General features: G+C 45.8%; 1 protein-coding gene across 2 annotated transcripts in view; it reads left to right on the forward strand.

Moving 5' to 3' along the window:
• The first annotated feature begins 358 nt into the window (after nucleotides 1–358).
• Nucleotides 359–24,481, forward strand: part of znf438 (zinc finger protein 438) — a 311,227-nt gene continuing 287,104 nt past the window's right edge. The window contains exon 1 of one of the 2 annotated variants that reach the window (XM_072508356.1): nucleotides 359–657. In XM_072508356.1, coding sequence (XP_072364457.1) covers nucleotides 503–657 — 155 coding nt within the window. In that variant the 5' untranslated portion in view covers nucleotides 359–502. The remainder of the gene's footprint in view (nucleotides 658–24,481) is intronic. The other variant, XM_072508357.1, reaches the window with a different exon arrangement.

A 24,481-nucleotide genomic window follows, 5' to 3' on the forward strand; every position in this document is an offset into this window, starting at 1 on the left:
GGAAACCCACGCAGACAGCTGGAGAACATGCAGACTCCGCACAGTGACCCAAGGAGGGAATCGAAGCTAGGACCCTGCCAGCTGTGAAGCAACAGTGCTAACCACTGTGCCACCATACCAGCCAAGGCCGAAATGTGCTACAAGAGATATTGTGGGTGGAGAGAGCGGTATCGGATTCAAACCCGAGTTAAACAGGTGGAATTGTGATAAAAGTCCTGAAGAAAGTTCACCTTGACCTGAAAGGTGAACTCTTGTCCGTCTCCCCCCCCCCAATCCCTCCCTCCCCAGATGCTGCCTGACCCGCTGAGAATTTTTTTTGCGTTCTGTTTCTATATTAACTGCGTGGCGTTACCCTTTTATTAAAAAAAAACCCTCATGGAGATAAGATGCGCTGTGAACCCTGCCTGGTTGAATAAATATCAGTTGTTGCTCCTCTCGGTGCGGGTTTGCTGCCGCCAGGTCCAGTGAGAGCCTCTGATGCTCAGTGAGCACAGGCTCTTTGATGTGTTGTTGCCCGGGCCGGGAGCCGCCCTGCTCCTCTCCCATTGGAGTTCATGGACGGAATGAAAGAAGATGGCGGCGCCCAGCTGGAGCTGATCATGGCGGATGCCTCAAGGTGCAAGCACAGAAAACAGGCGAATCCGAGGAGAAAAAACGGTGAGTCGGGTTGCATTTTAACCCCTGTTGCCGTCAGGGAGGCGGGTGGGCCGGACCTTTCCGGAGCTAGGCCGAGTTGGGAGGTTTGCGTGTGTTTTTTTTTTAAATTAAAAAAAAAACACATTTGTTTCTTTGACCTGGCCGAGGATGTGGTTTAAAATTTTTTTTAAATTTAAAAGCCGGTTGGTCGGCCGGCCTGCACTTTCGTGGCTTCGCCTCATCTGCAGCCATTCGCTGATCTTTCCTTATTTTATTTTTATAAAAGCGCTTGCTGTCGATGGGGGGGTTACTGCAGGTTGCCGGCGGGTTATATTTACCTCGGTTACCGATATAAAAAGAAAGGCCGTGATCGGGGCCTTGGTGTGGCCCTGTGGCGCGGGCTGCGTGCCGGCCGGCGGGAGGGTGCCGGCTGGTCCTGGCTTCCCGTGTGTGTGCGCTCCTGAGGAGCCGGAGTTTGGAGCTCTCGCCGTCTCTTAACATTTTATTCCATTGCCAGGGCAGCGTGGGCGTGTGACGTGCACCTGCAGTTATGTTGCAGCGTCTCGAGTCCTGTTGAGGTTGTTTTTCAGGGTTTCACAAGAGTATTTGCAGCTCTCCGCACAGAGGCTTTGAGGCTCCCGATGTGTCCCCACTCCCCTCGATTAGATTTATTATACCGAAGTGCAAATTGGCGGGCGATGGGGGTAGACAAAATGACACGGTTGAGTTCTGCAAGTCGCTGGTCTGGGTAGCTTTAATGCCCGAGGAACATTAATGCAGATGTGCAAAAGCATTGGGCCCATTTAAAAAAAAAAGTGAACCACCTTTTTCTTTATTAATTCGCGGCATGTAGAGTGGACCAACTGCATATCACTAACAAAAATAAATGCATATTTTTTTTCACTGAATTCTGAAAATGTTTTCATAATTTTGGGCGTGTGCAGTGTCAAAACATCGTTTGCCTCTATGCTAAATCTTTCCAAATTCTGCCTTAATGTTTTTTCAATCACCTTTATTTCCAAGAAATGGAGAATGCTATTGCCAACAATGAAATGCTAACAATTTTCAAAAAGTAGTGTCAGCTTCTTTGCAACTGCGTGGGCAATAACATTTGCGCAATCCCAATTTTAGTTTTATGATTACATATTGTAAATTATTTATTTCACGTAATCAATAAATTAGAATTTGGAGACTGGAATCTCACACCACCGTCCCCCGTCTGTATGCTTTGATCTTTGGAATATGTAATTCGATAACATTTTCATGTTTGTATATTCTGATGTGTATTGATATCTAACAGTATCCATTTGATAACTGATATTAGTGAGATTTAGATTTACAGTATCATACTGATTGTTCATACAGCTGTTGATTATCCACTGACAAATTACAGCAGCTGTTTTAGATTGATCATTATTGCGCTAAAATTTATTTATTTTCTTTTGACCTAGGCAATCCTTGTGTTTGCTTTTGCTATTGATTTACTGACATCCTGGCTAAAACTATTACAGTTTTAAAAGATGTCAGTGATTTATGTATTGTGTAATGGAGCTTATATCGGGAGTATTCATCTTGGGACTAGTTTGTGGAAAGAATACCTCAAGTGGTACCACTCAACAGAGTCAAGCTTGCTTGTTATGGTGCATCTCCTTTTGAAGTTAGCTGATGCCAGAAGAGGTAGTTACTTCAGAGCAATGATGTGGAGATGCCGGCGTTGCGATGAAGGAGATGCCTCCTTCACCTGAGGAAGGAGCAGCGCTCCGAAGGCTAGTGACATCGAAACAAACCTGTTGGACTTTAATCTGGTGTTGTAAGACTTCGTACTTCAGAGCAAGTCCGGTGCACATGTAATGTAGTTCAGAGAAAGAAAAGAATAGATCAACTTTTAGGCAAATAGCTGCAGGCGAGCTCTCATTTCTTCTATATTCTTAGATTACTTAATGTATCTTCTGTTTGTAGTTCCTTGTGTGCTCCCATTAATTTTTGAGAGATCTGAAACATGTTGCAGAATCATTGTAAATTAACTGGTTTTCATTAGCTATGATAAGAATTTTTTTAAATTAAAACTCAAATTATGGGGTCTGGGTGGTGGAGTGGGTTGGGTTTTAACTCGGCTGAGGCCAATGAAATGGGATTCTGCTGTGCAAGGGTCCCATTTAAACTTAACTTGGGTTGTCTTGATCCATTGAACGGGCCCACGGCCCAAAGCTGTAGCTATTTGCCACAAATTGTCAATCTAATTTAGGCCACATGATAGTTTGCGATGCACCATCAATTACACACGAGGCAAGTTGTAGGAAACAAAGTAATACTTTTAATACTCTTAAGATGTAGCCTGTCTGCTGCTGAACCCAGACTGGAGACAGGGCTACAGATCAGTCAACTATATACAACACCCAGTGGGGCGGAGCCACGGAAGAACAACAATATATAACACTGAGTAACAATGGAACAAACAGGAACAGAATATATACAGCGCGGTAAGTAACAGTGGAACAACAGTGGAACTACAATAACAGTAGGGGCTGTTTAGCACAGGGCTAAATCGCTGGCTTTGAAGGCAGCCCAGCAGCACGGTTCAATTCCCGTACCAGCCTCCCCAAACAGATGCCGGAATGTGGTGACTAGGGGCTTTTCACAGTAACTTCATTGAAGCCTACTTGTGACAATAAGCGATTTTCATTTCATTCAGTGGTTCAACACATTCACCCCCTGTTTAAAAAAAAAAAAAGTCTAGCGTGGGTGAAGCAAACTTAGATTAAGTCTATCAGGAGCTTTAACCATCTGTTGTGATCTCCTCAGTCCCGGCTGTGGTGTGGGCACTGGTGTCCAGGCCTGTGACTCCGTAGCGTGTCGTCCTCTTCTTCCGGAAGCGTCGGCAGAGAGGGAGACGGTGTAGGTGCGGGGGGAAGGTATTGCAGGTAGACGGTGGAGGGTCGGGTGGCGAACCAGCGGGTGCCAGGTCCCGGAGGGAGACTGTGTCCTGCCGCCCGTCCTGATGTGCCACGTAGGCATATTGTGGGTTCGTGTTGGGAAGCATAACCCGCTCGGCCAAGGGATCGGTTTTGTGGTTCCTCGCGTGCTTCCGGAGGAGGACAGGCCCTGTGGCTGTCAGCCAAGACGGGAGCGAGATCCCTGAGGTGGACTTCCTAGGGAAGACAAACATAACGTCTGTGAGGGGTCTCGTTGGTGGCAGTACACAGAAGCGACCGGATAGAGTGGAGTGTATCGGAAAGGACCTCCTGCCAGCGGGAGACTTCTAGACCGTAGAGCCAGGAGGACGGCCTTCCAGACCGTCGCGTTCTCCCTCTCCACCTGTCCGTTTCCCTGGGGGTTGTAGCTGGTAGTCCTGCTTGAGGCGATGCCCTTGCTGAGTAGGAACTGATGCAGCTCATCACTCATGAACGAGGAGCCCCGATCACTGTAGATGTAGGTGGGGAAACCGAACAAGGTGAAGAGGCGAAGGGAAAACGTGAGTACTCATCAAACATGTTGAGGAAGTACACGTTACGGTCGGTGGAGGGGAGGGGCCCTTTGAAGGCGCTCTAAGGGGCGGGAAGCCTTCACCAGGTGCACTCTGTCTGGCCGATAGAAGTGCGGTTTCACTCCGCGCAGACCTGGCAGTCCCTGGTCATGGTCCTGACCTCGATGGAGTAAGGCAGGTTGCGGGTCTTGACAAAATGAAAAGAATGGGTGAACCCCGGGTGACAGAGGTCATTGTGGAGGACCCAAAGTCGGTCTACTTGTGCGCTGGCACAAGTACCGCGGGTTAGGGCATCTGGGGGCTCATTGAGCTTCCCAGGTCGATACAAGATATCACAATTGTAGGTGGAGAGTTCAATCCTCCACCTTAGGATCTTGTCATTCTTGATCTTGCGCCGCTGTGTATTATTGAACATGAAGGCAACCGACTGTTGGTCAGTGAGGAGAGTGAATCGCCTGCTGGTCAGGTAATGCCTCCCAATGTCGCACCACTTCCACAATGGCTTGGGCTTCTTTCTCGACGGAGGACTGTCGAATTTCGGAGCCCTGGAGGGTACGGGAAATGAAGGCCACGGGTCTGCCTGCCTGATTGAGGCCAGGGCAAAATCAGACTCGCCTGGAACGGGATGGACTCGTCCACAGTGTGCATCGTGGCCGTGGCAATGTCTGCCTTGGTGCGGTTGAAGGCTAGACGGGCCTCAGCCGACAAGGGGAAAAGGGTGGATTTGGTGAGTGGGTGGGCCTTGTCCGCATAGTTGGGGACCCACTGGGCATAGTACGAAAAGAACCCCAGGCATCTCTTCAGGGCCAAGGAACAGTGGGGAAGCGGAAGTTGCAGGAGGGGGTGCATGCGGTCGGGATCGGGCCCTAGGATTCCGTTTTCCACAACGTAGCCGAGGATGGCTAGGCAGGTTGTGCGGAAAACGCACTTCTCCTTGTAAGTAAGATTAAGGAGCTTGGCGGTGTGAAGGAAACGCTGGAGGTTAGCGTCATGGTCCTGCTGGTCATGGCCGCAGATGGTGACATGACCCAGATATGGGAATGTGGCCCGCAGCCGTACTGATCAACCATTCGGTCCATCTCCCATTGGAAGACCGAAGGGGACCCTGAGTAGGTGGTAGAGGCGCCCATCTGCCTCGAAGGCAGTGTGTTGGCTGTCCTCGGGCGGATAGGGAGCTGGTGGTACGCGGACTTCACGTCTACCGTGGAGAAGACTCGGTACTGCGCAATTTGGTTCACCATGTCAGATATGTGGGGAAAGGGGTACGCATCAAGCTGTGTGTACCGGTTGATCATCTGACTGTAGTCGACGACCATCCGGAGCTTCTCCCCAGTCATGACGACCACCACTTGGGCTCTCCAGGGGTTGGTACTGGCCTCTATGATCCCTTCCCGCAGGAGTCGCTGGACCTCTGACCTGATAAAGGCCTTGTCCCGAGCACTGTATCGTCTGCTCCTGGTGGCGACGGGCTTACAGTTCGGGGTGAGATTAGCGAAGAGTGGGGGTGGGGCGAGGCTACAAACAGTGAGAGGGGGCAGGAGTCCACCGAACGTTAAGGTCAGGCTTCGAAGATGGCATTGGAAGTCTAGGCCTAATAAAAGGGGAGCGCAGAGATAGGGGAGCACATAGAGTTTAAAGTTAACATACTCTACGTCACGTATCGCAAGAGCTGCGACACAGTACCCCCGGACCTCAACAGAGTGTGATCCGGAAGCCAGGGAGATTGTCTGGGACGTAGGAAAAATTTGGAGGGAGCAGCTCCTTACTGTATCTGGATGGACGAAGCTGTCCGTGCTCCTGGAGTCGAAATAAGCAGGTCGTCTTGTGCCCGTTGATCCGGACGGTCATCATGGAGTTCTTGAGATAAAGGGGCCGGGACTGGTCGAGGATGACTGAAGCGAGCTGTGGAAGGTGGCTGGTCTGGTCGGTGGTAGCGGGTGGCGTAGAAGATGGCGGCCCCCACGAGTCGCACGTGACTGGTCGCGTAGAAGATGGCGGCCAAGATGGTGGTCCCCACCAGTCGCACGTGGCGGGTCACGTCGGAGATGGCGGACGCCACGGGTCGCACGAGGCGGATGACGCGTTAGAAGGGGGCGGTCCCGACAGGCAAGATACCACGCAGCAGGATTTGGATGTTTTAGGCCAGTCCTGGCAGACTTTTGCAAAGTGGCCCTTCTTTCCGCACTCGCTGCAGGTCGCGTTCCGAGCTGGGCAGCGTTGTCTTGAGTGCTGACCCTGGCCGCAGAAGTAGCAGGACGGTCCCCCGGAGTTGGCGGGCTGCTGCACGGCACAGGCTTGTGACACCCCCGGAGCCCAAGATGCCCACGAGGATGCCGCATGGTCAGGTGTGAAGGCATCCATATTCTGGAAGGCCACTTCCAGGGAGTTCGTGAGCCGCACCGTGTCGTTTAGGTCGAGGGTACCCCCTTCGAGCAGGCGCTGACTGATGTAGTCCGACCTCACGCCGGCCACATAGGCGTCCCGGATCAGGAACTCGGTATGTTGAACTGCCGTTACTGCCTGGCAGCTACAATTCTGGGCGAGTACCCGCAGGTCACGCAGGAACTCGGCCAAAGATTCTCCTAGGCACTGACTCCTCATGGTGAGGAGGTGCGGGGTGTACGCCTCGTTTACCGCCCTCGCGTACTGCCCTTTGAGGAGTGTAATCGCCTCGTCGTATGTGGCCGCGTCTCTGATGAGGGTGAATATTCAGTGGCTCACCCGGGCATTGAGGACCCGAAGCTTGTGCTCCCCTGAGACGGCGTCAGTGGAAAAGTCGAGGTAGGCCTCGACACAGCTTAGCCAATGCTGGAAGATTGTGGTGGCGTCGGCTGCCTCTGGGTCCAGGTCCAATCACTCAGGCTTGAGGGACTTATCGATCGTACTATCTTAGAGTATTAAATTGATGCACCATCAATTACACACGAGGCAAGTTGTAGGAAACAAAGTAATACTTTTAATACTCGTAAGATGTAGCCTGTCTGCTGCTGAACCCAGACTGGAGACAGGGCTACAGATCAGTCAACTATATACAACACCCAGTGGGGCGGAGCCATGGAAGAACAACAATATATAACACCGTGAGTAGCAATGGAACAAACAGGAACAGAATATATACAGCGCGGTAAGCAACAGTGGAACTACAAAAACAGTGGTTCACCACAGGTTGTATGAAAAATAGGGGGACTAGTAATGCTCTTTCAAGGTTGGGTCTGAAACCTGTGGTTGGTGCAGAGTCAAGGAAGTTTTCCTTTTTCCTTCCAATTATGCTGCACCTGCCTGAAATGGAAAGAATTCTCCTAAGTGATGATGCCCCTTACCTTGTGCATTTAAATGGGGGGAAAAAAATCAACTAAAACTAAGAACAATTGCTTCCACAAAACATCATTTTGCAACTAAAGCCTCATAATATTGTAATGTTACACCTGGTGCATTTATGTTCTAATTCCGGAGGAACTGTAGTGTTCAAACTTAAGTGCTTGTGAAATTCAAACCAGTCTGTGAAAATGTAATATCTGGCACAGGGTTCTGCAGTGTTAATTAGCTGTACCAATGGAGTACAGTTTGCTTTGCCAGTGCCTACATCCTGAGAATGATCATGTGTGTTTGTGTGCAGCAGTTTGCCACAAGGGAAATTCCTAAATTCGCCTAGGTTATTGAAGTCAATTGATGAGTAGAGGCTAGACATGTCCCTGGAGGGAAGGAAAATTTCTGGGCCAGTTACCCTGGGATGTTATTAATACCTCAATGAGGAATAGTGTACATCATGAGAAAACCTGAAAGTGAAGAGAATTCAATATCTGATTTAAGAGGTAATTAAAAACCACCGATGCAACAGTTTAGTTCGAATTATGATTGAAGGTGGATAAACGACCTAAACTGCACAAAAGGAACTGTTTTCTTAATTTAGTCTGTGTAATTTTAGCTTTTATTTCAAGCTGTATTAATGTATTTAATGGAAGTAAAATGAAATGTCACTCTCACATTGTTAATTTTGGATTTGTGTTGCAACAGTAAAAGCGCACTAGTGTCACAGTATAGCCTTTTGTGTGAAGCTCAATGTGCTATATTTTTAATCGTGCCTTTGATTGACTTTGACAAGCTATAATGCAATTTACATCTTTGTGAAGAAGACTGTATTTATATGAAATCTAGATGTGCTTTTCTTTCCAAGACATCAGTGACATTGAATTCCACATCCACCTGGTGGGTTCCTGGAGGCCATTCATATGACAAGAGGCTTTTGAGGATGAGTTGTTATGTCGACTCCCTGCTGTCCCCAACTCTAGTTTGATCTCTTGTCTTGCTTTTTTTTCTCTGTTACATGATGGTTTTGCAGCTTTGTTTTTGAAGAACCAGATCACAAAAGGCCTGCATGTAGCACATACATACCATGTGCATGTACATACCATGTGCACGTACATACCATGTGCACCACTGGCAGAAAGACCAGAGCTGGTAGATGGAAGTATGGAGGGAGGAATTCTTATGTCTTATCAAAGATTTTATAGTGCCCTGACTCCGACAACATGAACAACTTCACGTTGAGGGAGATGGCGGAAAAACCTTTTCCTGTGATTTTTGATCCACAGTGAAATGACGTTTGACTGTACTCTGTTTCGGAGTTTAAAAGATAGGCACAGTGGTGGGGGTATTTGTTTGAAGTGAGCTAAGGACCATAGTTCTCTATCTAGTGAGTTTCCATTCCTTAAAGGGAGGAAAGAACATTGAGAGAACCCTCCCCCCGCCCCACCCCCTACAATATACATTTGCAAGTACACATCGAAAATATTGGATCTATAGCTGCATGGGATGGCATGATGCTAATTATTGTAACTCTCCAACCTGCACTTCTGATAGGAATATGCATGGTAGAGAGATATGAAGGAAAGTGGTGAGTATTGGCTATACCTTGGATATATATGTTGGTGTCTGCTTCTGATTGTCTTACACAAGATTATAATCTCAGCTGTACAACTGAGTACAGTTGAAGTGTCTCCGCACTTAGGGTGAGGGTGGTATTAAATGAAGGATTGTTCTCAGTGGTACTAGGCTATTCAACTCTGGGAATGTTTCTTCCTGCATTTTATCTGCACATTTACTCTCAGTAGGAATCAGTGGATAACAGAAGGAATGGACCACTCTCTGCTTACCTCTTGGGTAAATGAGATGAGGACTTTGCCGATTTGTGGGGATTAGTATTAGAATGCTTCCCACCCACTCTGATCTCAACCGTATCCGACCCATCTCCTGCACCTGCGCTCTCATCCAGCATGATGTCACCACCAAACACTTCTTCCCCTCACACCCCAGTCAGCATTTTTTCAAGGACCATTTCTTCCAGGATACCCTGGTTCATTCCTCCATCACCCCCAACACCTCACCCGCTCCCACAGCACCTTCACATGAAATCACAGAAGGTGTAACATCTGCCCCCTTATCTCGTCCCTACTCACCATCCAAGGACCTAAACACTCTGGTGAAGTGAGACAGCACTTCACGTGCACCTCCTTCAATCTGGTCTTTTGCATTTGTTGCTCCCAGTGTGATCTAGAACATACAGTGCAGAAGGAGGCCATTCGGCCCATCGAGTCTGCACCGGCCCACTTAAGCCCTCCCTTCCACCCTATCCCCATAACCCAATAACCCCATCTAACCTTTTTGGTCACTAAGGGCAATTTAGCATGGCCAATCCACCTAACTTGCACGTCTTTGGACTGGGAGGAAACTGAGCCCCCGGAGGAAACCCACGCAGACACTGGGAGAACGTGCAGGCTCCGCACAGATAGTGACCCAGCGGGGAATCGAACCTGGGACCCTGGCGCTGTGAAGCCACAGTGCTATCCACTTGTGCTACCGTGCTGCCCACCTACATTGGAGAAACTAAACGCAGGCTGGGTGACCATTTTGCAGAACACTTTTGGTCCGTCTGCAAGCAGCACCCAGACCTTTGTGTCGTTTGCCATTTCAACTCACTGGCCTGCTCTCTTGTCCACTTGTCTGTCCTTAGCCTCCTGCAAAGTTCCAGTGAAGCCCAGTGCAAACTGGAGGAACAACACCTCTTCCGATTAGGCACGTTATAGCCTTCACATTTGAGTTCAACAAATTGAGACTCTGCACTCTCTCCTCCACCTTCACCCCATTTTTATTTCTTATCCATTTATTTTCATCCATCGATCTGTTTTTCCCTCGCCATTGTCCCTTCAACCCCACCCTACTTGGGCCATTTGTTCCCTGTTCTCAGTTGTCCTTTGACACACTTCACATTTGTTCTGCCATTAACACATTCTAATCTCTTTATGTGCCACTATCAGCAACCTTCTTTGCATCACCCTATTTACATTCCTTTTGTCTTACTGTCCACAACATTTTTGTCAATCTCCACCTATTGCTGGCCCTCTATCCAGCCCCACTGCTCCATGCCTCCCCACAACAGTATAAATCTGAACCTGTTTCCAGTTCTTTCCAGCTTCGACAAAGAGTCAAAACGTTGGCTCCCTTTTCTCCACAGATGCTGTCAGACATGCTGCGATTGTCCAGTATTTTCTGTTTTTGTTTCAGATTCCAGCATCCGCAGTAATTTGCTTTTATATTGGTGATTGAACAGGACATGCTGTGAATTAGCACGTGGGCAGCAGAGTTTTTGGATGAAATAAAGTATACTGAGGGTAAAATGTGGGAGGTTAGTTGGACTGTGTTAGAATAGACTAGTCTTGAGTTAACAAAGGCATTGATGAGGGTTTAAGCAGCAGGGGACAGAGTCATTGACGTTGCGGTGGTGAAAATAGGCAGTCTTATTGATGGCACAGATATGTGGCCAGAAGCTAAGCTTGGGGTCAAGCAGAACATGGAGGTTGTGAACAGTGTCTGGTTCAGCCTCATACTTTCCAGGGGGAAGGGATGGAGTTGGTGGCTAGACAACATAGTTTGTAGCGGGTGTCAGAACAGATATCTGTCGATAACAGTTGCAGTTTAGCAACTGTGGAGGTGTTGCGCGATGTGGTGGGAGAAGGGGCTGGGTGTTGTCCATATACACGTGGAAACTAATGCTGTAAGGTTTAATTTCATTCATGATAAGTAAGAGATGATTATCTGATCAGATAATTGCTGGGAGTCTGTAAATCAGTAAAATCATAGAATCACTACAGTGCAGAAGGAGGCCATTCGACCCCTCGAGTCTGTACCGACTCTCGAAGAGCACTGTACCTAGGCGCAGCCCCCACCCTATCCCCATAACCCAGTTACCGCACATAATCGATTGGACACTCCAAGGGGCAATTTATCATGGCCAGTCCACCTAACCTGCACATCTTTGGACTGTGGGAGGAAACCGGAGCACCCGGAGGAAACCCACCCAGACACGGGAAGAACCTACAAACTCCACACTGTCACCCAAGGCTGGAATTGAACCCGGCTCCCTGGTGCTGTGAAGCAGTAGTGTTAACCACTGTGGCACTGTGCCGCCCCTCTGCAGATCTGCAAATCTGCAGACCTTTCACACACACAGTTTTAAAAGTACAGGGGACAATTGGGGAATTCATGTCAATTGAATCCATTCAGACATCGTAAGTTCTACCCGTCGCAAGATTCCGTTCACTTTGTGCACTCCCTTATAATGCAGTTTATTTTCTTCTGTTTTGCGAAATATGTTATATTGATTAGTGGTAAACAGTGTGAGAAAATAATCCTGACCATCAGCACATATATTTGGAAAGGCCTGTGGTTGAAAAATATTATCTGATCGCAGTGATCTGATAGGTGGGGCATTCAGACTTGTTTGTCTGTGTATATAAAATTACTGGTACGAAAGTGAATTTGGCTCTGCTGTATTATATCATGTTGAAATTGGAACTGCTGCAGATGAGACCAGAAATGTATACCAGCTTCAGTTCCCATCCCAAGGTACAGCTATTTTGAAACCTCTATTTTCTAGCTCTGAAAAATATGCACTTCAACAAAGTACAAGCAACATACCACATGTTTAGAACATAGAAAATACAGCACAGAACAGGTGCTTTGATGTTGTGCCGAACATTTGCCCTAGATTAAGAACAAATTAATGTACACCCCATCATTCTACCATAATCCATGTACCTATCCAAGAGCCGCTTGAAGGTGCCTAATGTTTCCGACTCAACTACTTCCACAGGCAGTGCATTCCATGCCCCCACTACTCTCTGGGTAAAGAACCTACCTCTGACAACCCCCCTATATCTTCCACCATTCACCTTAAATTTATGTCCCCTTGTAATGGTTTGTTCCACCCGGGGAAAAAGGTCTCTGACTGTCTACTCTATCTATTCCCCTGATCATCTTATAAACCTCTATCAAGTCGCCCCTCATCCTTCTCCGTTCAGATGAGAAAAGGCCTAGCACCCTCAACCTTTCCTCGTAAGACCTACTCTCCATTCCAGGCAACATCCTGGTAAATCTCCTTTCCACCTTTTCCAAAGCTTCCACATCCTTCCAAAAATGAGGCGACCAGAACTGCACACACTACTCCAAATGTGGCCTTACCAAGGTTTTGTACAGCTGCATCATCACCTCACAGCTCTTAAATTCAATCCCTCTGCTAATGAACGCTAGCACACCACAGGCCTTCTTCTCAGCTCTATCCACTTGAGTGGCAACTTTCAAAGATCTATGAACATAGACCCCAAGATCTCTCTGCTCCTCCACATTGCCAAATACCCTACCGTTAACCCCGTATTCCGCATTCATATTTGTCCTTCCAAAATGGACAACCTCACACTTTTCAGGGTTAAACTCCATCTGCCACTTCTCAGCCCAGCTCTGCATCCTATCTATGTCTCTTTGCAGCCGGCAACAGCCCTCCTCACTATCGACAACTACACCAGTCTTCGTATCGTCTGCAAATTTACTGACCCACCCTTCTACTCCCTCATCCAAGTCATTAATGAAAATCACAAACAGCAGAGGACCCAGAACTGATCCCTGCGGTATGCCACTGGTAACTGGGCTCCAGGCTGAATATTTGCCATCCACCACCACTCTCTGACTTCTATCGGTTAGCCAGTTCGTTATCCAACTGGCCAAATTTCCCATTATCCCATGCCTCCTTACTTTCTGCATAAGCCTACCATGGGGAACCTTATCAAATGCCTTACTAAAATCCATGTACACTACATCCACTGCTTTGCCTTCATCCACGTGCTTGGTCACCTCCTCAAAGAATTCAATAAGACTTGTAATGCAAGACCTACCCCTCACAAATCCGTGCTGACTATCCCTAATCAAGCAGTGTCTTTCCAGATGCTCAGAAATCCTATCCCTCAGTACCCTTTCCATTACTTTGCCTACCACTGGAGTAAGACTAACCGGCCTGTAATTCCCAGGGTTATCCCTATTCCCTTTTTTGAAACGACATTCGCCACTCTCCAATCCTCTGGTACCACCCCTGTTGACAGTGAGGACGAAAAGATCATTGCCAACGGCTCTGCAATTTAATCTCTTGCTTCCCATAGAATCCTTGGATGTATCCCGTCAGGCATGTCTATCCTCCAGTTTTTCAAAATGCCCAACACATCTTCCTTCTGAATGAGTATCTCCTCGAGCTTACCAGTCTGTTTCACACTGTCCTCTCCAACAATATGGCCCCTCTCATTCGTAAATACTGAAGAAAAGTACTCGTTCAAGACCTCTCCTATCTATCTCTTCAGACTCAATACACAATCTCCCGCTACTGTCCTTGATCAGACCTACCCTCGCTCTAGTTATTCTCATTATAAAAGGCCTTGGGGGTTTTCCTTGATCCTACCCGCCAAAGATTTTTCATGCCCTCTCTTAGCGCTCCTAATCCCTTTCTTCAGTTCCCTCCTGGCTATCTTGTATCCCTCCAGCACCCTGTCTGAACCTTGTTTCCTCAGCCTTGCATAAGTCTCCTTCTTACTCTTAACAAGACATTCAACCTCTCTTGTCAACCATGGTTCCCTCACTCGACCATCTCTTCCCTGCCTGACAGGGACATACATATCAAGGACACGTAGTACCTGTTCCTTGAACAAGTTCCACATTTCACTTGTGTCCTTCCCTGACAGCCGATGTTCCCAACTTATGCACTTCAGTTCTTGTCTGACAGCATCGTATTTACCCTTCCCCCAATTGTAAACCTTGCCCTGTTGCACGCACCTATTCCTCTCCATTACTAAAGTGAAAGTCACAGAATTGTGGTCACTATCTCCAAAATGCTCCCCCACTAACAAATCTATCACTTGTCCTGGTTCATTACCAAGTACCAAATCCAATATTGCCCCTCCTCTGGTCGGACAATCTACATACTGTGTTAGAAAAGCTTCCTGGACACACTGCACAAACACCACCCCATCCAAACTATTTGATCTAAAGAGTTTCAACTCAATAATTGGGAAGTTGAAGTCACCCATGACTGCTATCCTGTGACTTCTGCACCTTTCCAAAATCTGTTCCTCCACATCTCTGCTGCTATTGGGGGGCCTATAGAAAACTCCGAACAAGGTGACTGCTCCTTTCCTATTTCTGACTTCAACACATACTACCTCAGTAGGCAGATCGTCGAACTGCCTTTCTGCAGCTGTCATACTATCTCTAATTAACAATGCCCCCCCCCCCCCCCCCCTCCACCTCTCTTACCACCCTCCCTAATCTTATTGGAACATCTATAACCAGGAACCTCCAAGAACCATTTCTGCCCCTCTTCTATCCAAGTTTCCGTGATGGCCACAATATCGTAGTCCCAAGTACCGATCCATGCCTTAAATTCACCCACATTATTCCTGATGCTTCTTGTGTTGAAGTATACACACTTCAACCCATCTCCGTGCCTGCAAGTACTCTCCTTGGTCAGTGTTACCTTTCCCACTGCCTCACTACATGCTTTGAACATCGGCTACCTTAGTTGCTGGACTACAAATCCGGTTCCCATTCCCCAGCCAAATTAGTTTAAACCCTCCCGAAGAGTACTAGAAAACCTCCCTCCCAGGATATTGGTGCTCCTCTGGTTCAGATGCAACTCGTCCTGCTTGTACAGGCCCCACCTTCCCAGAATGCACTCCAATTATCCAAATACCTGAAGCCCTCCCTCCTATACCATTCCTGCAGCCACGTGTTCAACTGCACTCTCTCCCTATTCCTAGCCTTGCTATCACGTGGCACCGGCAACAAACCAGAGATGACAACTCTGTCTGTCCTGGCTTTTAGCTTCCAGCCTAACTCCCTAAACTCGTTTATTACATCCACACCCCTTTACCTACCTACGTCGTTGGTACCAATGTGCACCACGACCTCTGGCTGCTCCTCCCCCTTAAGGATCCTGAAGACACAATCCGAGGCGTCATGGACCCTGGCACCCGGGAGGCAACAAACCATCCGAAGGTCTCGCCCGTGCCCACAGAACCGCCTGTCTGTACCTTGAACTATTGAGTCCCCTATAACCAGTGCTCTCCTAATCTCCCCCCTTCCCTTCTGAGCCCCAGAGCCAGACCTCGTGCCAGAGACCCGGTCACTGCAGCCTACCCCGCTGGGTAATCCCCCCCCCAAAACAGTATCCAAAGCGGTATACTTATTTAAAAAAAAAAAATTATACTGACATTGGTGGCCATCCAGAGGACGTTCACGAAGTCAATCCCGGGTAGGGAGGGATTTTCTTGTTGAGAGGATCCCTGCACTGACTGCTTCCTCCTCTTCCCATCTCTAACTGTTCCCAGCTACCTTTGTTCTCAGGTGTAACTATGTCCCTGTAGCTTCTATCTATCACCCCCTCAGCTTCCCGACTGATCCTCAGTTCATCGAGCTCCAATTCCCTAACACGGTCTGTGAAATAAACAGTCACTCCTCTTGAAAGTGAATATAATTTAAACCCACAGCTGTAAAAACAATTACCTGATAGTCAAATTTGCATTGATGTAGAATGGAAGAGAAGAAATATGTAGAATATTTCTGAAAGTTAATCGACCTGAAAGGTTAACTGTTTTCCTCTCCATGGATGCCGCCAGACCTGAAGGAATATTTCCATATCTTGGTTCGCATTTCAATTTTAAACCGGAAGTGCTTTTTTTCCTGTTAAAATGTTCTTGGGGATTTTTAAAAAAAATCAAAAAGTTGAACACTATGCCTTGAGAAAGTTTAGTTGTCTTTGAAAATTGAAAATCTGCTCTGTCTCTGCTTCACTATGGGTTTCTGTGGTCATGAAAATATACACCGGGTCTGAGTAATTTTTCAAAACCAGAATGCCATGATGGGTGCTGTTGAAAACAAATGTGAGTATTTACAGCGGTGATGTGGTATGTTCACTAAGTATATAGCTCGTCTAGAAATGTATAATACACTGACTAATATGTCTGCTTGCCTCAGCTGGTGGTAGTTTTACCTCTGGCTCAAGTGGTCGTGGTTTCATCCCCATTCCAGGGTCCTCCTCTCAGCTGACACCCAAAGTGCTACATTGCTGGAGGTGCTGTGCTTTGATGTGGCCCCTAGTGGAAGTTAATGATCTCATGGCTCCATTTAAAGAGCAGTGAATGTCTGGGCAACATCCTTCCCTCATCAGTCTCACCAAATTCATTCAAACTGTATATTGACTCAAGGCTATGTTTTGTTTGATCGATAGTAGCCCATTGTAAATAATCAAAACGGGAGGGAGAGAAATCTTTTCAATCACTGCAGGAGAAATTGTTAGTTATTTGCAACTCTTCTACATCACTGATTCAGTTTATCATGAGGACATTAACAAGTAACATAACAGAAATACATATGGGTTTTAGCACAACACTTAAAATATCTTGGTGTTTTCAGTGAGGGTTGTAGTGTTGATTTGGATTCTTTATTGGACAGAATGAACAAGAAAAAGATGTATTAACCTGAGATTTTCTATCGGCTGTTACAGTGAGCATTCAGGAGGAATTCATTCATTTTTCTATTTAAAAGATTAAGGAGTCAACTTAAATCAACAAGAAACCAACTACATTTATATTTATATGTATACATAACAGATTACTGTAAATAATTAAATTAAGCAACTCACTGCATTTCTTGAAACGATCCATAAATAAATGCATAATAATTCATTTAACCCTTTACCACACCAACTGATCATCTTGACAGACCTATACATTTTCATGGTTTCTTTTGTAGAATTTTTATTCCCAAAATTGCAATTATGTTAAGATAACAGTTGGTTAGCCCTGTAGGAATAATGTATTAATCTAAATTGACTAAACCAAATGAAGAAGTATTATATTTATCATCCAGCAAACAATTGAGCTTCTTTCCCATCAATGACTTGCAAGATATAAGATTGCAGTTGCAAAGTACTCTATCCCATGGGGTGGAACATTGTATGAACTATCTTCTTTTGTTGATCAGATCAAACTGAGTGTGGCTTCAACTAAGTGAGAAACTGGCAGATTGGTGATTGAGGGAATCTTGAGGGCCAATCTCTTTCTGAAAGTCTAGACTTGTCTGCATTTAGCATTTAACTGAAATTTACTGTGGAAGTAAGGTAAGCTTCTTCCAGCTTTAGGCAGGGATAAACAAACTACTGGAGAGCAGCTGTAATTAGTTAAGTGGCTAACTCGTCTGATCTGGTTTCTGTACTTGCAACATAGCTGACACTAGTTTCAGTATAAATGGAGCGGTCTGAATGCAGCTTGTGAACTGAGTGCAGCTTAAACTAAATGAGTCTGGTAATTGAGGGAGTTGGGGTAAAGAGGTGCTCCGTTCTTTTCCTACGTTTTCCACCCTCCAGGTTTTGTTTTTTGCATAGGTGCAGTGGAAGAAGTTGATTGCTGAGTAACTAGTAAGTTGTTCTATTCTCAATTCATTTATTATATGGCAGGGCAGCTTGGCTGAGTGGAATATGCCTCCTGTGGTATGTGGGAAGTCACGGATACACTCTGTGCCCAAGGCAAACACATCTGCAGGAGGTGTCACTAGCTACAGAAGTGTGAACTCGTTGAGATTCAGAACTCAAGCAGCAAAAGGAATCACTGTGGTGCATCTGCAAGAGAGAACTATGTGGATAGCACGTTTAAGGAGATGGTCACATAGCAGGTTAGGAGCTTGCAGGGGAAGAGTAAATGGGTGACTGCCAGGCAGTCTAAGAAAACCAGGCAGGTAGTGCAGGAGTTCCTTTAGTGGATTTTGCTTGCTGATCCGTTTTTCATTTTGCTTCCTGGTGAGGACAATGCTTCCTCAGTGGACTGCAGCAAGGACCAAGTTCTTAGCTGCACAGGAGGGCAAAAAGAAGAATGCAGGGGCAACAGTGATAGGGGATTCGTTAATTAGGAGAACCGAAGAGTTTCTGCAGCCGTAGACTCCAGGATAATAATCTTTATTATTGTCACAAGTAGGCTTACATTAACACTGCAATGAAGTTACTGTGAAAAGCCCCCAGTCGCCACACTCCGTCGCCTGTTCAGGTACACTGAGGGAGAATTCAGAATGCCCAATTCACCGAACAAGCACGTCTTTCGACACTTGTGGGAGGAAACCCACGCAGACATGTGGAGAACATGCAGACGCCACACAGACCGTGACCCAAGCGGGAATCGAACCTGGGACCCTGGCGCTGTGAAGCAACAGTGCTAGCCACTGTGCTGCCATGGTATGTTGTCTCCCTGATTCCAGGGTCAAGGATGTCTTGAGTGGCTGCAGGATATTCTTTTGGGGGTGGGTGAGCAGCCAGAGGTCATAGTCTACATTGGTACCAGCGACAAGACTTTCGGGAGCAGGATTCAAAGGCACTGACCTCAAGATTACCCCGAGAGCCATGTTAGTGAGCATTGGAAGAGGAGAATTGAGTGATTGAACATGTGACTGGAGATTTGGTGTAGGAAGAAGGGCATCAGTTATCTTAAGTGTTGGGGCTTAGGTGTTGGAGCTGCTTTTGGGGTCTGCACAAGATGGATGAGTTGACCCTTTGAACGACTGGGACTGATAGTCTTGCAGGGTGATTTGGTGGGGTTTGGAGAGAGAAAACGAAGAACCCCAGACCTGTGGGTTTGTAGTAGGGAAAATGTTATAATATATGATAAAAGAATGTGATAGCTGGACACTCGTCAATATGATTTATGAAAGGGAAATCCTGGTTGACAAACCTTTTGGAATTTATTTGAGGATGTTGACTGCAGCATCGATTAAGGAGAACCAGTGGATGTTGTATGTTTGGATTTTCAGAAGACTTTCAATAAGGTCCTACAAAGGAGGTTAATCACCAAAATTAGAGCACATGGGATTAGGGGTAAAAAACCTATGGATTGTGAATTGTTTAGCAGACTGAAAATATAAGGAATAAATAAGTCATTCTCCAGAAGGGTGGGCTGTTACTCGTGGGTACCACATGGTTCAGTGCTTAGGGCACAGCTGTTCACAATCTATATAATTGATTTAGATGTAGGGAGCAAATGCAATATTTCCACATTTGCTGATGACATAAAAAAATGGCAATGTGAGTTGTGAGAATGATGCAAAGAGGCTTCAAGAGGATTTGGACAGGGTAAACAAATGGGCAAGAACAGGCCACTTTCCGTGCAGTAACCTTTCTGTGATTCTATGGCAGATGGAATATAATGTGAACAAATGTGATGCCATCCACTTTGGTTGAAAAAAAGAAAAAGGCAGAGTATTTTTCAACGGTGAGTGGTTGGGGTGTGTTGATGTCCAAATGGACCTGGGTGTCCTGGTTCATGAGTCACTGTAAGCTAGCAGGTTGGTGCAACAAGCAATTAGGAAGACAAATGTTATGTTGGCTTTCATCACAAGGGGATTTGAATACACATGTAAAAATGTCTTGCTGCAATTGGATTTGATTTTCTTTATTGTCACGTGTACTGAGGTACAGTGAAAAGTATTTTTCTGCGAGCAGCTCAAACAGATCATTTAGTACAAAATAAAAAGAAAATACATAAAAGAGCAACACAAAGTCCACTATCAGGTCAGTCCATAAGAGGGGTGTTTGGGAGTCTGGTAACAGCGGGGAAGAAGCTTTTTTTTGAATCTTTACGTGTTCTCAGACATTTGTAACTCCTGACCGATGGAAGAAGTTGGAAAGGTGAGTAAGCCGGGTGGGAGGGGTCTTTGATTATGCTGCCCACTTTCCCCAGGCAGTGGGAGGTGTAGATGGAGTCAATGGATGGTAGGCAGGTTCGTGTGATGGACTGGGCTGTGTTCACAACTCTCTGAAGGTTCTTGCGGTCTTGGGCCGAGCAGTTGCCATACCAGGCTGTGATGCAGCCAGATAGGATGCTTTCTACGGTGCATCTGTAAAAGTTGTGCAGAGCGTTGGTGAGACCTCATCTCGGGTATGATGTCCAGTTTGGCCTCCTTATCGACGGAAGGATATACTTGCCACGGAGGGTGTACAACAGAGGTTCTCCAGTCTAATTGCAGGATTGTCTTGTGAGGAGAGATTGAGGAAATTAGCTGTATTCGTAAAGTTTCAAAAAATGAGAGGTGATCTCATTGAAACTGTGAAAATTCTCCAGTGCATGACCGGATTGATGTAGATCAAATGTTTCCCCTGGCTGCTGAGTCTGGAACCAGGGGACATAGTCTCAGAATAAGGGGTAGGTCATTTAGGCTTGTGATGAGGAGGTATTTCTTCATTCAGAGGGTGCTGAATCTTTGGAATTCCTGACCCCAGAGGGCTTTGGAAGCTCAGTCATTGAACAACTTCCAAGACAGAAATCGCAACATATCTGGATACTAATGACATCAAGGGATATCGGCATATAGGGAAAAATGGCGCAAGAGGTAGATGATCAGCCACGATCTGGTCTTGCCACATTTTTGTTATACCTGTGTCAACTATTTTTCATCTCAGTCTACATTTATAATGTAAACTGTTTGTATAAAATTGTCATCCTGTAATTCAACCTGGCTGCCAGATTACACGGCTATTACTTTCACAAATAATTAAAAATGCTTTCTGGAAAATTTTTCATTTACCATTTTCTTCTTTTAACGCAAAACACATTTCAAAGAGTAACATTTGGCAATAAATGTTATACTTACAACTTGAATTGCTTCTTGTGTCTTTTAATGCATTCTTTATGAAGGCCTTGGGATGCATCAAAGCCTGAGCTTGAACTGTATATTTATTGCAACAATGATTTGGATTTGCAGCTTTCCCAACTTTCCAAGGTGAACAGTATGCTTCTGCCTTTCATCTTAGTGGAATTCTAGGTTATTTTATTTTATTTTTTAAAAAAAAGAAGAGATGAGGGGACCCATTTCAAGGCTTTGTTCTGGTAACTGGTGTGGGGGACAATGGCATTTAGTGAATGTTGCTGGAACAGTAATACAGAGGTCTGGACGTGGTTCTGGAAACATCATCCCACCACCAGAGCTTGGGGGATTGAAGTTCACTTAATTAATTGAATACCTCAATAAAGAGCCATACATCTATGTTTGCCAATGACATCTAAGATGGGTGGTATAGTAAGTCGTGTAGACATAAGCATAAAAAAGCAAATTGTTAAGAGTAAGTCGGTGGGAATTTCAGTGCAGGTAGGTGGAGGTCATCCGTTTTCTATTTAAAAATAGACACCAGCATTAAATAGTGAAACGCTAGGAGCAAAGGCGATCCAAAGAGATTTAGGTGTTCACACATACAAAAAAAATCCAAGACTAATGGAGTGTTAGCTTTTGTAACTAGAATATAAAAGGGAGAAAGTATTGCTACAGCTGTACAAAATCCAGGTTAGACCACATCTGGTATACTGTATACTGTTCTGAGCATAAACTGGGCGTGTGTTCCCTGGACGATATAAAATGAAGGGATGACTTCATTCTGGTTTTTAGAAGTTTGAAAGGAATTGAGGGTAGATAGAGAGAAACCTAATCCACTGGTCACAAAGACATACTTTTTCCTTGGAGGTCTCCACAGTCCTGCCTCAACCCCATGCTGCTCAAATCTTCATTTTGTATTTTTTTGGCCCCCAGACGTGACAATTTCATAGATCTCTCGGCCAGTCTCTAACCTTCCATGCTTTGTTAACTTCAGCTCATCCAAGACTCTGCCCATAACTTATCCCACAGAATACTCTACTCACCCTCCCTCTTGTCCATGCTGATGTACATTGGTTCCTGGTTCCCCGAACACCGTCAATTTTAAATTCTCACCTTTGTGTTTAAATTACTGAAGCACCTATGTCAATAAATAAATAAATAAATAAATAAATTACTGAAGTACCTTGCCGTTTCAGACTTTCTCTGGCCCTTAACACAAACAACTGCATTTCTCTGATTCTGGCTTCTTGTGTATTTCCCCTGCTCTCTTTGCTTTACCATTGCTGACCGTCAGTCCTCTACGGTCTGGAATTCTTTCCTGAAATCCTGTATTTCTTCATCTTCTTTAGGGCACACCCTCCATAAAATCTGCATTTTCACAGAATCATTGAATTGTTATGAATAGAATGAGGCCATTTGGCCCATCTTGTTGGCACTGGCCCTCCAAATGAGCAACACAACTTGGTGCCATTCCCATGCCTTTTCCCTGTATGCCTTCACATTGTTCAAGTAATCATTTAATGCCCTTCGATTGAACCTGTCTCCACCTCAATTCCAGGCAGTGCATTCCAGACCCGAATCACTTGATGTGTGAAAAAGTTTTTCCTCGTATCATGTTTGCTTCTTTTGAAAGTAAGCTTAAATCTCTTGCCCCCTCTTTCTTGATGCTTTTATGAGTGGGAGCAGTTTCTCCCTATCCACTCTGTCCAGCCCCCTCGTGATTTTGAATATCTCTTACCAAATCTACACTTGGCCTTCAGAACAGTTCCAACTTCTCCAATCTATCCTCGTAACTGAAGTTTCCCACCCCTGAAACCATTCTTGTAAACCTCCTCTGCATTCTCTCCAATGCATTCACATCCTTCCTATAGTGTGGGGTGGCACAGTGGTTAGCACTGCTGCTGCGGCACCTGAGGACCCAGGTTCGATCCTGGCCCTGGGTCACTGTGTGGAGTTTGCACATTCTCCCTGTGTGTGTGGGTTTCACCCCCTCAACCCAAAGGTGTGCAGGTTAGGTGGATTGACCATGCTAAATTGCCCCTTGATTGGAAATATGTATAAATATAATTGGGTACACTAAATTAAAAAATAAATAAAAATCTTTCCTGTAGTGTGGTGCCCAAAATTTTACACAATTTTCCAGCTGAGGTCCAACTTGTGTCTTGTATAAATTAGCATAATCTCCTTGCTTCCCGATTAATAAAGCCCATAATATATGCTTTATTATCTGCTCTCTCCACCTGTCCTCCCATCTTCAATGATCGATGCACATATACACCCAGGCCCCTCTGCTCCTGGACTCTCTGAAGAATTTTACCCCTTATTTTAGTTTGTCTCTCCATGTTCTTAGTACTAAATTCATCACCTCACACTTCTTCGCATTGAACCTCATCTGCCACCGATCTGCCCACTCCACCAACTTGTCTGTGTCCTTTTTGAAGTTCTACACTATCCTCGTCACAGTTTACCATACTTCCAAGTTTTGTGTCATCCACAAACTTTGAAACCCTACCAAGACCTTGATCATTAATCTCTATCAAGAAAAGCAAGAGGCCCAACACAGACCCCTGGAGATTAACTACGAGCAAAGAACTGCACAAGAACAGGCCTTTCGGCCCTCCAAGCCTGCGTCGATCATGATGCTTGTTTAAACTAAAAACGTCTGCACTTCCAAGGTTCGTATTCCTCTATTCTCATCCTGTTCATTTACTTGTCAAGATGCCTCTTAAACATCGCTATCGTATCTGCTTTCACCACTTCCCCTGGCAGCGTGTTCCAGGCATTCACCACCCTCTGTGTTTAAAATTTAAAAAAAAACAACCCACAAAAAAACAAACTTGCCTCACACAACTCCTCTAAACTTTCCCCTTGTACCTTAGTTGTCCCCTCGTAATTGACTTTTCCACCCTGGGAACAAGCGTCTGACTATCCACTCTGTGCATGCCACTCATAATTTTGTAAATCTCTAACCGGTTGCCTCTCGACCTCTGCCATTCCAGTGAAAACAATCCATGTTTATCCAACCTCTCCTCGTAGCTAATACTTGCCAGGCAACATCCTTGTCAACCTCTTCCGTACCCTCTCCAAAGCACCCTCATCCTTCTGGTAGCCTCTGATCTTTGGGTGTGGCGAACAGAATTGTGCGCAATATTCCAAGTGCGGCCGTACCAAGATTCTATACAACTGTAGTGTGACTTGCCAGCTTTTATACTCTGTGCCCTGTCCAATGAAGGCAAGTATTCCGTATGTTTCCTGTCAATACTCCTAAGGGTTCTACCATTTACTGTATAATTTCCACCAGTATTACACCTTCGAAAATGCATTGCCTCACACTTGTCTGAATTAACTCCATCTGCCATT

Source organism: Scyliorhinus torazame, chromosome 6 (assembly GCF_047496885.1).
Source record: "Scyliorhinus torazame isolate Kashiwa2021f chromosome 6, sScyTor2.1, whole genome shotgun sequence".
In the NCBI taxonomy this organism is placed as follows: Eukaryota; Metazoa; Chordata; class Chondrichthyes; order Carcharhiniformes; family Scyliorhinidae; genus Scyliorhinus; species Scyliorhinus torazame.